The sequence below is a fragment of the Chiloscyllium punctatum genome, chromosome 37 (assembly GCF_047496795.1).
Source record: "Chiloscyllium punctatum isolate Juve2018m chromosome 37, sChiPun1.3, whole genome shotgun sequence".
NCBI lineage: Eukaryota > Metazoa > Chordata > Chondrichthyes > Orectolobiformes > Hemiscylliidae > Chiloscyllium > Chiloscyllium punctatum.
This window is the reverse complement of record NC_092775.1, coordinates 25,040,403-25,053,909: the sequence shown is the minus strand read 5'-3', so window position 1 is coordinate 25,053,909 and position 13,507 is coordinate 25,040,403. Positions and strand designations below refer to the sequence as shown.

At 39.8% G+C, this 13,507-nt stretch overlaps 1 protein-coding gene across 7 annotated transcripts in view; it reads right to left on the bottom strand.

Moving 5' to 3' along the window:
- Window positions 1–13,507, bottom strand: part of l3mbtl1 (L3MBTL histone methyl-lysine binding protein 1) — an 83,273-nt gene that overhangs the window by 22,429 nt on the left and 47,337 nt on the right. For all 7 annotated transcript variants that reach the window (XM_072556480.1, XM_072556484.1, XM_072556481.1 and 4 more), the window contains 6 exons: window positions 10,726–10,861; window positions 9,988–10,079; window positions 7,672–7,823; window positions 6,088–6,164; window positions 2,552–2,637; window positions 2,300–2,410 (listed from right to left, as the gene is read on the bottom strand). In XM_072556480.1, the coding sequence (XP_072412581.1) occupies window positions 2,300–2,410; window positions 2,552–2,637; window positions 6,088–6,164; window positions 7,672–7,823; window positions 9,988–10,079; window positions 10,726–10,861 (654 nt within the window). The remainder of the gene's footprint in view (window positions 1–2,299; window positions 2,411–2,551; window positions 2,638–6,087; window positions 6,165–7,671; window positions 7,824–9,987; window positions 10,080–10,725; window positions 10,862–13,507) is intronic.

The following is a 13,507-nucleotide window of genomic DNA, read 5'->3' as shown; positions in this document are numbered from 1 at the left end:
AGAAAAATATAAAACTTAAATGGAATTTTTTTTAAAAATGTCATTATTAATTCATGAGATTGAATGTTTTTGGAAAGGTCAGCATATACTATGCTTGCTAACTGCCCTTTGAGAAAACAGTGAGCCACCTTTTAGAACACTGTCTGATGTAGTGCAGTGCTGTTATGAAATGAGTTCCAGAATTTTGAACCAACAACAGGCAAGTTCAGCGATACACTTCCATGCCAGAATGGTGGCTGAAATAACTGCACAGAGACCAGTTCGGATCACCAAGTTACCCTTTATTTACGAGCGCACAGTACATTGGCTGTGGCCAGCCAGCTCAGAGTCAGTCCTCAACCGAGGAGATTCTAATCCCTCAGTTGTACTGATCAGTCAAGGCTTTCCTGATTGTCCCAGGTTAACAACTCCAATCAAGAACCTCATAGTCATTGCAGTGCACCTGGTTCCCAATCACTATAGTGGCTTAGAGGAGAACTGATGTTGCCACATGTCTGCTACATTCGTGATTCTAAATGGTACAGGTTGTGGGTTGGAAAGATGCTGCCTATGTTACAGCAGTGTATCTTGTATATAATACACATTGCTTCCACTCTGCATCTGTGGTGGGAGGGAAGGTTTGAGTGTTGGATGGGAAGCCAAGCAAGCAAACTTCATTGTCCTGAATGTTGTTGAGATTTTTGAGTATTGGTAATCCTCCAGGCAAGTGGAGATCATTTTATCACACTACTAAATTTTGCTGTGCAGGTGGTAAAAAGACATTGGGAATACAGGAGAAGTATTTCTTGCCACATAATCCCCAGCCTTTGATTTACTCTTGGAGCCACAGTATTTGTATGACTAGTCCAGTTAAGTTCTTAGCTAATGATAACCTCCTAGGATGTGCTGGTAGTGCATTCAGCTATTGTAATGCCAGTGAAAGTGAAGGGGAGATGGTTCATTTTCTTCTAACACTCATATGGCAGGAATGGTATTGCACTTATCTGCCACTACTAACCAGGTTTTAGTACATGGAGAAACAAAGTCCATCAGTATCTGAAGTATCAGGAATGATACAGCACACCCGGCAATATCACTGACATCCCTGTTTCTGATCCTATGATGGAGGGAAGGTCTTTGATGAAGCAGGTGAAGGTAGTTGGGCCTGAGACACCACCATGAAGAACTCTTGCAGAGAAGTGTTGGGGCTAAAATGATTAGCCTCCAAAAAACAAAATCATCTTTCAACTTGCTGGACTCTAACCAGCAGAGAATTTTTCCCCAACTTCCATAAACTTGAAATTAATTGTGGTTCCTTGATGCTCTCCCCACTTAAATATTGCCTTGAAGTCAAGTGCAGTCACTCTTACTTCATCTCTGATATTCAATTCTTTTGTCCATGTTTGACAACAACTGGAGTAAAGTGTAAAACTGAATGGCCCTGGCAGATCCTCAACTCATCAGGTCATTGTGGAATAAGTCCTTCTTGATGATGACACTTTCCTTGATTTTGCTGATGATTGAAAGGAGACTGATGGAACATTTCAGTACTTGACGCTCACTAATAAAATTCACTCTTACACTTTCAGAGCCAGAGGGTATGAATATGAGCCCACAAGTGAGTCCAAGAAAGGCCTAAAGCTGCAATCCACCCACATCCTTGCCCCACTATTGAGGATTATTTTTTAAATTCCTGAGTCAGTTTCAGAACTCAAGAAGGATTGAACAGATTCACTTTTCAGATGAGTAGCAAAAATGCTCCATACAACCAAGATGACCTTCCCACAATAATTCTCCACAATGGCCAACAACGAAATTTGGATGGAACTGGTGAGATCAATCCCAGAGTAACCAGCAACCATTACTGGGTACACATTGGTTTTAGTCAGGTTGCTTTCTTATCAGGTGCTGCTATCTTAACATTTTCAGTTAAGATTTTCACATGGTTGTGGCATTCAACTGAGACCAACAAATTTAGTTGGTAAATTCTCCACGATCTTTGGCCGAATTTGATCTAACCTGCTGTTCAACAAATCCATATTACAAACCCATAGTTAAAAGTCAAGAGTGTGGTGCTGGAAAAGTACAGCAGGTCAGGCAGCATCCGAGGAGCAGGAGAGTCGACGTTTCGGGCATAAACCTTCATCAGGCATCAAGGCTTACGCCCAAAACATCGACTCTCCTGCTCCTTGGATGCTGCCTGACCTTCTGTGCTTTTCCAGCACCACACTCTCGACTCTGAACGCCAGCATCTGCAGTCCTCACTTTCTCCCCATATTTAAAAGTGCCAATTATTCCCAAATAAAAGCTTTTGAACTACCTTTAACTTATGCTCATCAACATCTACAATTGTAGATACACGAATCAGCGCTGGATTGCGTCTGTCTACAGCCTCCAGCTTCATGTTTCTCTGGAAACCATGTGGAGGGCGCTGAAACACAAGGAGATAAGGTTCGATTATAGTTGAAACTTCAAAATTATTATACAAGATAAAAGGTAAAATTGAATGTGTGAAAATCTTTTTCAAAGCACCTTTAACAACTTGAGTAAATATTAAAGCCACGTCACTTACAACTTTAAACGCACGAGCAGGAGCAGGAGAAGATCCAGTTTCTTCTAAATACTTGTCCCAAGAAAAATGCTCTGGATGAGGGTAACCTAGAATAAAAGAAAAAATATTTAAGTCTATACTGCAATTAAGTCCTCTTTTCATTTTGCATGCAGTTTTTCATGTTGGAGTCAGCAAGCTGTGAATGTTGGAACATTTAGGGAACAAATATATACAGAGGAACCTCAATTATTGGAGCAAGATGGGTGGGCACTATTTCATTCGGATAATTGATTATTCCATTAGTTGATTTTCCTCTGGGACTCAGTGTACTCCCCATTCAGGAGACTAGGCAGCAGCACATCATGTGTGAGTCCCCGCCCACCGCCCGCTCCTAACCCAACTCCCACCGCCTGCCTGCACTCCAACCCCACTGCCACCCCCTGCCCGCCCCCATCCTGCACCCCCCACCCTGCCCGTTCCTCTATACCATCTGCTCCAGCCCGGTCCAACCCCACCATCCAGCACCTGCCAATGGCTTCACCCCCACCTCCCCACAACCCCTCCCCCCACTGGCGACAGCCAGGCTGGACACCAACAGTAAGACTACTGCTGCCTTTGTAGGGTAAGTCTCCAAATAGCGCGCGCGCACACACACACACACACACACACACACACACACACAAACACAACTTTTTATTGCAACTTTTTGACAGGTTCCACCTTTGCCGCGTACAGGACAATGTTTGAGAGATTATCTGGAGAAGGGGGTGTTTAGGGTACACCCTTGTATAGAACTCCAGGGAAAGTGTGGGAGGGAGAGAGAGTGAGAGAGAGAGAGAGAGAGAGAGAGACAGCAGGAGGTTAGTCATTTGTAGATGGTTCCTGGACTGTCCAGGACTGTTCTCGGCAGCATTTCAGTGAGCCGAGTTCATTTTTAATCATTGTACCTGTAAACAAAAGACGTCAGGGTTGAAACAGCTCTTTGACGTAATGTTTCTATCGGGACCTTGAGATCCCTTTTGGATAATCCAAAATTCGGATAATTGATATTTGGATAATCAAGATTCCTCTGCATAAGATGTTGCAACAGCTAACATCTCAAGGCTGCTAAATTCAATCCTGCCAAGGAACAAGGGCAGTGGTTGTAGCAGAAGTGTGGGATGGCTGTAGGTACAGTGAGGTCTTGGAGTTAAAGCTCAGAAACATCCTGATAGGTGTGTGGGGTTCTGAAGAAACCAGCAAGCAATTCATACTTCAGTGCATCCAAGACATATGGTGTGAAAGGCTCTCAAGCTGTTCAAGGTTAAAGTTCAAGAATAAACAAGGAAAAACTGGCTGAGTGAAGTTAGCTGCCTATGAAAAGCTGGGGCACACCTGCACCTCAATGCTGGAGTGTAGTTTCTGGAAACCAGAGGAACACAGACTCAGGAGAGGACGATACACCAACAGGACATGAGCATTATTGAGGCAGTCCATGGTGAAGTGATGTTTGAGGGAGGTCTCGAGCTAGATTTTTAGAAGAGAAGTATTGAAATCTCTTGTGAAGTTTTAATGAGATATGATGACTGAAATCTAACTTTTTACTAATATTTGGGGATTTGCTGAAAAATCTATGGATTCTGTCCTAACTGCATTTGCTATTTGATGTGCTCAGTGGAGTTTTGACTGTTACTCATATTAACTCCACAGTAAATCTGGATATGAGAATATAAATTGTGTCAATATTGTAGATTGATTACTTTTACAACTGTATGGTAAAAATCATGGCTCTTTGTTCAAAACCATGGAACCTGTGGCTTTATTCTCTGAGTAAGCACCTGGATCTTACACTTTTTCAAATTGTACAAAATAAAACTACTGGTCCCTCTCCAGCTTGGAACATAAATTCAACAGTCTGCTCCAGGATTACAACAGTACCAAGGAACAGATTTTTAAGTAGGTTTTAACTTTTAAGCAAAGCAGCACATCACTAATTAAATTTCCAACTTGAAAACTACAGGATGTATCTCCAGATAACCTGAGATTACTGCCAGGGTCAATTATTCCATTAGTCTTTGAAGACAGAGAGGAATAGGGTAGACTATTGATGGGATGCATTGGCTGCAAAAGGAACATTCAAAACGTGATAGGACTTACCACTCTTTGGCTATCTTGTTTTCAATTTGATTTGATTTATTCTTGTCACATATATCGAGATACAGTGAAAAGTATTGTTTTGCATGCTAACCAGACCAAAAAAACCTTACATGAGTGCAGAGAACAGAATGCAGAATGTAGTCTTATAGCTACAGAGAAGATGCAAAGAAAGATAAACTCTAATATATGAGAGTTCCATTCATAAGTCTAATTACAGCGGGGAAGAAGCTGTATTAACTCTGTTGGTACGTGTTTTTAAACTTTCGTATCTTCTGCCTGATGGAAAAGGGTGGAAGAGAGTATAACCAGGGTGGGAATAGCTTCACTTTTTCCCCACAGTATATGCCGTATGCAAATCACTTTTTCCACTTATGTAATGTATCTTTCTGTATGCTGTTTATATCCCTCTCGCAAACTGCTGTTCCACCTACTTTATGTGTCATCTACAAATTTGGCTACGGTACATTCACTTTCTTCCTCCAAGTCATTAATAACTATTGTAAACAGCTGTGATCCCTGTGGAGCCCCACCAGTCACCAAACTGAAAAAGAATTTCTTATCTCCTCTCGCTGTTTCCTGCCCATTAATCAATTCTTTAACCATGCCACCATAATACCTCCAACACCATAGGCTCTTATGACTTAACATTTTGTGAGGTATCTTGTTGAATGCCTTCTGGAAGTCCATATAGAACACATTTACTGGTTCCCTTTTTTTCACTCTGGTTGAAACTTCCTCCAAAAACTCTTATAAATTAGTCAGACACGACTTCCCTTTCATGAAGCCATGCTGACTCTTCTTGGTTGGATTATGATAAACCTATGCCCTCTAGTTCTGGACTCCCCCACCCCAGGGAAAAGACTTTGTCTATTTATCCTATCCATGACCCTCATGATTTTATAAACCTCTATAAGGTCACCCCTCAGCCTCCGCCACTCCAGGTAAAACTGCCCTAGCCTATTCAGCCTCTCCCTAAAGCTCAAATCCTCCAACCCTGGCAATATCCTTGTAAATATTTTCTGAACCCTTTCAAGTTTCACAACGTCCTTCCAATAGGAAGGAGACCAGTACTGTACACAATATTCCAAAAAGCAATGTCCTGCACAGCCACAACATGACCTCCCAACTCCTATAAGCAATGCTCTGACTAATAAAGGAAAGCATACCAAATGCCTTCTTCACAATCCTATCTAGCGTGACTCTACTCTCAAGGAACTATGAGTCTGCACTCCAAGATCTCATTATTCAACAACACTCCCCAGGACGTTACCATTAAGTGTGTAAGTCCTGCTCTGATTTGCTTCCCTCATTGCTCACAGTTCTTTCTCCATGTGTTCTCCACTTACCTCAACCATTTGGACGACAGATCAAATTGGAAGCTTCAGATTCTGAACAGTTAAGTGTTGATATTCTCCACTTACCTTGAGGAGGTGTCAGTTGTTTACCGTGCTGCTGACACCAACCTACAGGGTGGATGTATGGACTGCTGGCTTCACACCTAGTGAAGAAAATTGTTGAGTAAGAGGAAGATAATCTATCTGTTCTCTTGGTTTGTTGTTGCTAAAACAATTAGTACATTAGTATTGCTATTTTTAAACATTGGCAGAAAATGAAACTATCAAGATTTTAGTTGCAATTACAACACATTCTGAGATCAATAGATGTTAAATGTGAATTGTAACTGACAAGATTCAAGATAAACATTAAGGTACTTTATGCCTGCACATAGGCCCATTCCTCTGGTAGTTACTTAGTATTGTTTTGGTATTAGCTTTGATATTGGTTTTACGAATAGAACCAGTAGAATACAAGTAAATACAAGTAGAACCAACATGTAATTACCATTTTTCAATCTCAGTTTAAAATTAGACAGGAGTTATATTCTAAGCAGTGCATTGACCAAATGAAGTGAGAATCTATCCTAGACATTAACAGCTCAGCTACTACTACAACCCAAATCTAACACAAAAAAGTCTTTTTGAGAATTGTTGAAATTCTGGCATTGGCATTTTCGGCAGCACAGTGAGTTCGCTCTGGGATTCCAACAGCCTGGAATTCCTTGAGGTGGCTTCTGCAGCGTCCTCCAGCCAGGGATTCCAAAGGCCTGGCATGGTGGTTTGCTTCAGCAGGAGGTTCAGCAATGAGTTGTATCCTTGAGGTGGCTTCTCTATAGCCACTTTGGGATTCGAACGGCCCAAGATTCAGCGGCTACAAGGTTGGCTTTCTGCAGCGACGGAGAATGTGGTTACTGTCTTTTCCTCAACACTGGGAACCCCTGAGCCATGAATTGAACAAAGGTGGTCTTAATTTATTTTAGTATATAATTTTTGTTATTAATATAGGCAAGGAGTATGGCAACTTAAAACACTTTTCAATGTATTCTTTGTAAAAATACAAGTGACAATAAATTATTATTGTATTCTGATATTCCAAACATTTCTAATGATGATGTAACTGAAACCACAGGATATTGTAAGAATTATATTATCTTAAAGATCATGGCTCTCACAATGGATAAAATGTAAGTGTCTACTCTCAATTGCTCGCAGAATAAATTATTGACCTTAGCTCTGTTAATACCAAAAATCAAATGGAACCAGTGAGAATAGGAAATAATCAGTCAAACATCTCAGGTAACTCTTACTGACTTGAATCACCAGGTGGTTCAAGAGCAGTAAGCCTGTTTAAATGAGGTATGATGCTGAGGTATGGAGTGAAAAGGCAAAAAAGAAAATCAGTTTTGTGGAAGAAACAATATGGACAAATCAAAAATCCCTCAGCATAACTCACATATATGTTGTCCATTTCTTATTTAAATAAACCTTAATCCATCCATGATTACATCCCATTTATTTCCCTAATTTCCTTAAGTTGTCATGCACTGGCAGTATTCTTCTTTCACCACTACCTTTTTTACATTTCATTCCATAATGCCTTTTATGTGCCTTTTTGAATTTATTTTCTTTGTAGCTTTCCCAGAATCTATGGCAAAATGAAAAGCCTACCAGTAATCATATGTGTCATCCCAGTTGTCAAAATGGACCAGGAACCTGTTCTCAACTATATCTGTCACTGTAGCAACACAGATTAGAGATGGATTCATTCTATCAACTGCTTCTAGTTTCATTCCAGTACGAAATCCCGAAGGGGTAATCATCTGAAAGAAAACTTCCAATTAAAACATCATGACATTCAATCATTTTGCCTAACATCAACTGAACTATTGTAAAATTGGCTCAGCTATTCCAACATCACTTTTTAAAAGTCACTTTCACTTGTTTCAAACTTCTTCATCATTACACAAATTACAAAAACCATGCAAACATGAGAACTATTGTAATCACAATTAGACTGTACGCATGTGAGCTTTTAATGACAATTTTCATAAACTCCTAGGAACAACATCAGTCATATTAAAGCACCTTGGGTTTCTGCCTTTTCCAAAACAATGATTTCATTCAATAACATACTTCTTTCAACTTCTCTTACCAACCATCTTCATGGCCTTTTTCTCTTAGTCAGTGATTCACGGGATGACATCATCACTGACCAGGCGAGCATTTATTGCTATTCATAATTGTTAACAGTCAACCACATTGCTGTGAGTAACGCAGAGGCCACATCAGGTAAGGGTGGTAGTTTCCTTACCTAAAGGACATTAGTGAATCAACTTTTTTTAACTCAACAATCGGCAATGGATTCGTAGTCACCTTTAGACTCTGAATTTAGAACTTTATTGAAATCAATGCCATCTGCCTTGGTGGGATTTGAACATGTATCTCTTGGTTAAGGGTCCAGTGATAACACCACTAGGCCATCACCTCCCCACAAACATAAAGTCACCATTGTCCTACTCCCTCATTAGAGAGAGACAACTGGTAGTGGCTTAACTTCAGTCTCCACACCAGAGGAGAAACCAGAGGCCTCTCATAGAAAGACAGTCAAATAAGTTTCCATTAATGCTGACATATTCATGGGAACACAGGAATAATAGTCTCTGTTCAGCCTTTCTGAACTGTTCTTCCAATGAGTTACAGCATGGCTAAAAACATAACAACATAACAAACAAGAGCATCAAAAGATCACATGACTCTTAGATCTTGCAATCTTCCAAGCAATATAATCATTGCTGATCTTGTGTCTCGATTCCACTTTTCCACCTGCTCCCATATTGTCTGACCCTGAGACACCAAAAATCTACTTCATCCTTGAACATACCCAACCATGGAGAATCCACAATTTTCAGGGATAGAAAGGTCTTATGATTGACATTGTCACAAGTGAGGACATTATTCCTTATCAAATAACATATCCTTTTTCCTCACACCATGTCGCCATGTTCCAGATTCCACTGCCAAATGGAACAACTTCTCAATGTCTACCCTGTTAAGCCCCTTACGAATCCTGTATATTTTAAAAATATCACCTCTAATTGTTCTGACTTCCAGGGAGTGTAGACGTAATTTACTTAGCCTGCAGCTCAATTTTCCCACCTTTAATCCATATCCCCTTATCTAATAAAAATCTGTGAATTTCGATCAACCATTGCCTTTTGAGAAAGGGAACTTGAGGTTTCTACTAACTTTTGCATGGAGAGCTGCTTCTTGGTCTCTTTCTGAATACCCTAGTCATAATTTTAAGATTCTCTCATCAGGAGAACATTTGCTTGATAAAACATGTTTCCCATTATATAGTTATAAACTACATTACCCCTTAGTCTACTAAACACCTAGGGGTATAAGCCAATGTTTGAGCCCTGGAGCTATCCTGGTGAACCTCCAAATGCCAATGTATTCTTCTTGAAGATGCAGTGCACCCAATGTGCTCTCCATGATCGTTCAAATTAGTGAATGTGATTTCACAGAAACAAACTAAATTCAGATTGCAAAATAACATTCATTTAAGACTGTTCCAGCTGACATTTCAACATTTGGTCTGGGATGAACAGAAATTCCTTCACTCAAACATTTGCAAGTCTTTGGAATTCTCCACCCTGGAAAGCCATGGATGCTGCAGTCATTGTATTTACAAGTCAAGATAGATTTTTGGATACAAATGAAATGAAGGGATATGCAGATAATGCAGAAAGCTGTAGCTGAGGTGGAAGTTCAGATATGACCTTATTATTAAATTGTGGAACAGATTCAAGGGACAGTAAGGCATCTACCTGCCCCTGCTTCTTACATTCTTATATTCATTTGCAGGCTGATTAAAATGTTTAAAGCTATATGAGAAAGGCCTTAGTATCAACCTGAGAAGAAAGCTATGTTGTTCCAACAGCCAAATGTAAGAAATTGCTTAAAAATAATGCAGTTGCTCACTGTATTTTGATTGAAGAAGAGTTGTTTTGGTGCAGCTTGTGACTTTGTTAACTTCAGATAATTCGGCCAGTTGAATTCTTCCTCTTTGTATCCTGAAATGTTAGCACAATAGCATTCTATACTCAAAAGAATCAATCAATTCTGTACTAAAATGATTCCTTTCACTTAAATCATATCAAGCTGCACTGTAAATTTGAATTAATTTTCACATTTGTCCAAAGGGGTACTTGAATATTTTTCAAAAAAAAAATTGATAATACTAGGTTTTGATATGATGCCATCTGGTGGAAAATGTCTACTTTTGTTCCTGTCGACAACGTCCCAAAGTCTTAACACAGCAGACACACAGTATTCTGATGTAGTGTAAAAGGTAATTTTATAAACAAAATCATGAATTATGTAGTACAGCACAGCATACATGCTTACTTAATGATATAGTAAATCTTTGACAATCACAAGGTTTGTTCTGACTGACATTGTAATCAAATGTGCCCTGATCAAACTTAGCACAAGTGGCATCAAATAAGATCATCAAACTTACTAATCAAATGATATAAGCCTTTGCCATATGTACATTTTCCCTCCAATACATAACTGTATTTCAGGATATTGTTTCTGATTCTATCAATAGCTTTATACCAGGTCATTTTAATTTAACGGATGTAAGGTTATAGCCTAGTTTACTCATAAATACCCAAAGCGTGAGTTTAATGAGATTAATGCTAGAACATCTCTCACCTTTAGACAGATGTAATTTGTGACCTGTCTTCTCACACCATCCTGCCGGATGGATATCTGGAGAGTCCGCATTCACCCAGAAATCATGACACTCAGAGTAACCATCAAAATGGAGTCGCAAACGATAGCCACAAACCTTCAGGAAATAAGACATTGTTCTGATTATCCAGTTACAGGTAGCCTTTCCTGCAGTTTCATTATTAAATTACCTACTCTTAGCACTCTTGCTTTATCCTGTAAAGTGTATGTTACCTTACAAAAGTGATGGTGAATTTAAGCCAAGCAAACTGGGCACTTAACCCCATGCAGCTATCATTATCACCAACAAGAAGCAAACTATCATTAAGCAGCAAAGTCTCAGCATATCATTTTCCTGTGCAAGATCATAGACTCATCTTTTGAAACCACCAGGACAAACTAAATGATAACAACTACATTCTCAACAGTTAATAACTAGTTAAATAATTAAAGTATTTGTCACATACACAGATAGCATACTTAATCGATCTAACTATTTCAACCAAGGATTAACACTGTGTTTTTAATTCTTACTGTGGCTTCACTAGCCTTCAGCTGCACTATAGTTGAAGAACAGGTTAATGATTGATCCCAAGCTCTACCAACAATACCATGTACAAAAAAGATGTGTATCACACTGGCAAGACAAGAACTCTCTTCCTCGGAATCTCTTCCCCAGTGAAAGAAGAGCAAATGTTTCAGTTGACACCACATATAGTGAAATCGCTGAAATTAGGAAATTAGTGGGATTTAGCAAACAGATTTGTATCCCATTACTCCCAAAGGGTTATGTTCTAAATTTAGTACTGGTAAGTTTTATTGGTGGTTCTGGAACATTTGTTGACATAACTGTATACTGATAGCAGGAGCACCAGAAAAGATAGCCACAAGATCACTCGTCATTGTATGAGAAGAGGTGGTTACAAACAAAGCCATGGGAACATGCATTACTCCAATCTTATTACTACATGACTTGAATTAGCAGTAAGAACATTAAAAAGCATACCTATCTCATTTGCCTAATCCTTCAGATGCATATTGATAACATTCTTTTCATCTTTTAAATTGCAACATCTTGCTATTTTGTCACCAAAAATTGTCAGTATGAATTGGAGAAATTTAAACAAGAGATTTTTACATTCCAAGCATCAACACAGCTGCTTATTTCCAATTAATCCAGCCTTAAGGTTACCAGAATTCACTGGCCAGGTTTTCTGCTGGGGGAGAGCCTTCCCTTTACCAAAATTGCTGATGAGAATTGACAAGCCTAAATTTCTAACATTAACATTAACATTCAAACTATAAATTGCTGGGGTAGCACTATTTGTCCTATAGTGCAAAAGTCCCAAGGGTTCATCTTGCTTCAGATTGTTTAGGTTCAATATTTGATTGCTGAGTTACAGGTTTTCAAGAATTATAGCAGGTGAACTGTGTCTGTTGTGTTACTGGGATCAATCCACACAGCAGCAGCTCCCTGAAAAAAAGTAATCTCTGTTGATATTGTTTGACAAGACAAAATATCAGTTTGCTGTGATAACGCCGACATATCTAGTTTTGAGTTGAGCTAATCTTAGATTCTTAAAACCTAACACAAAAATCATAAATGCCAATTATAGTCAGGAATTCAAATAATCAATATTCATCATTGTACTGTCAAACCCTGTGAGAAAACTGAAGCAATGTCACAGCAACAAGGATTCTACAATGAGTTGGCTCGGGCTCATTGGGCGAACTTCAATGTTGACAATAGGGCTGTTATTCATTGGTGAGAGAATCACCAGCAGTAACCCCATCACCTCCCTCAGGGAAGGCCTGCCAGATTTAAAAGCACCATCAGACAGCCTTCACTGTGCTTACCAGGGGTGTAGAAGTCCCACTCACAGGAGCAGCCATCAGTCAGCAACTGACAGCTCTCCAAGATCAATCAACACCACTGAGATCAATGATCATTGCCAGAAACTCATCCACCAAGAATCATTGAAGGAGCCAGAGCAAAAGAGAAAGAGAGAGCAGTTGGCAGTTGTTGAGAGGGGTTAGGCATCATAATAAAAAGCAGGGGGTGAATTTCAGGAGGTCCCTCTTCCGAAAGCCAGATCCCTCAGCTGGGCAATGAATGTGTTTGGATGAAAATCCACCCCTCAGCCTCCAAAAAATCCCCCACGCACTCGCGCATCAGCTATCAGTTGAATGCTAGTGCAGGAGAGACAATATGCTTAAATGGGCATCAATTGCCTAATTATGGACCACAATCGTCACTTTGGTGGGTAGTCCTTCCACAAGCCATTCCATTCCAGAAGTAATCAGGCAAAGGCAAAGACAGAAAGGTGACAGGCTTTCCACCGTGCAGCCTTCTGCTTGATTAAATGCTCCCCCTACCCATCTCCGAACAAACAGCAGGGGGATGGTGCTATAATTCTAGACATTGTGTCGATACACTGCCTTCTGGTGACAGACATAGCCATTTTGTTCGTTAACTTTGGCATGACTTGCTTCTTTTGCTTACCATGCTGAATCAAACAAATGCAAACAGAGCACATGCCTAAGGGCAGAAATCGTTTCACATTTCAGAAGTTTTCTGGATCAAAATCTGATGATACAAATTCTAACGTTGGAACACTGAAATGAGCTTGGGCCATGTTCGTTCAGATGTTCTGCAGGGACCCCTGGTGGCTGACCTGAAACAAATGCAAGTGTAACCTTTTTTTACAGCATCTTGAATCTGAATCAGGAACTTTTTATGCAGTTGAAGCCTGGGTGCATGTGA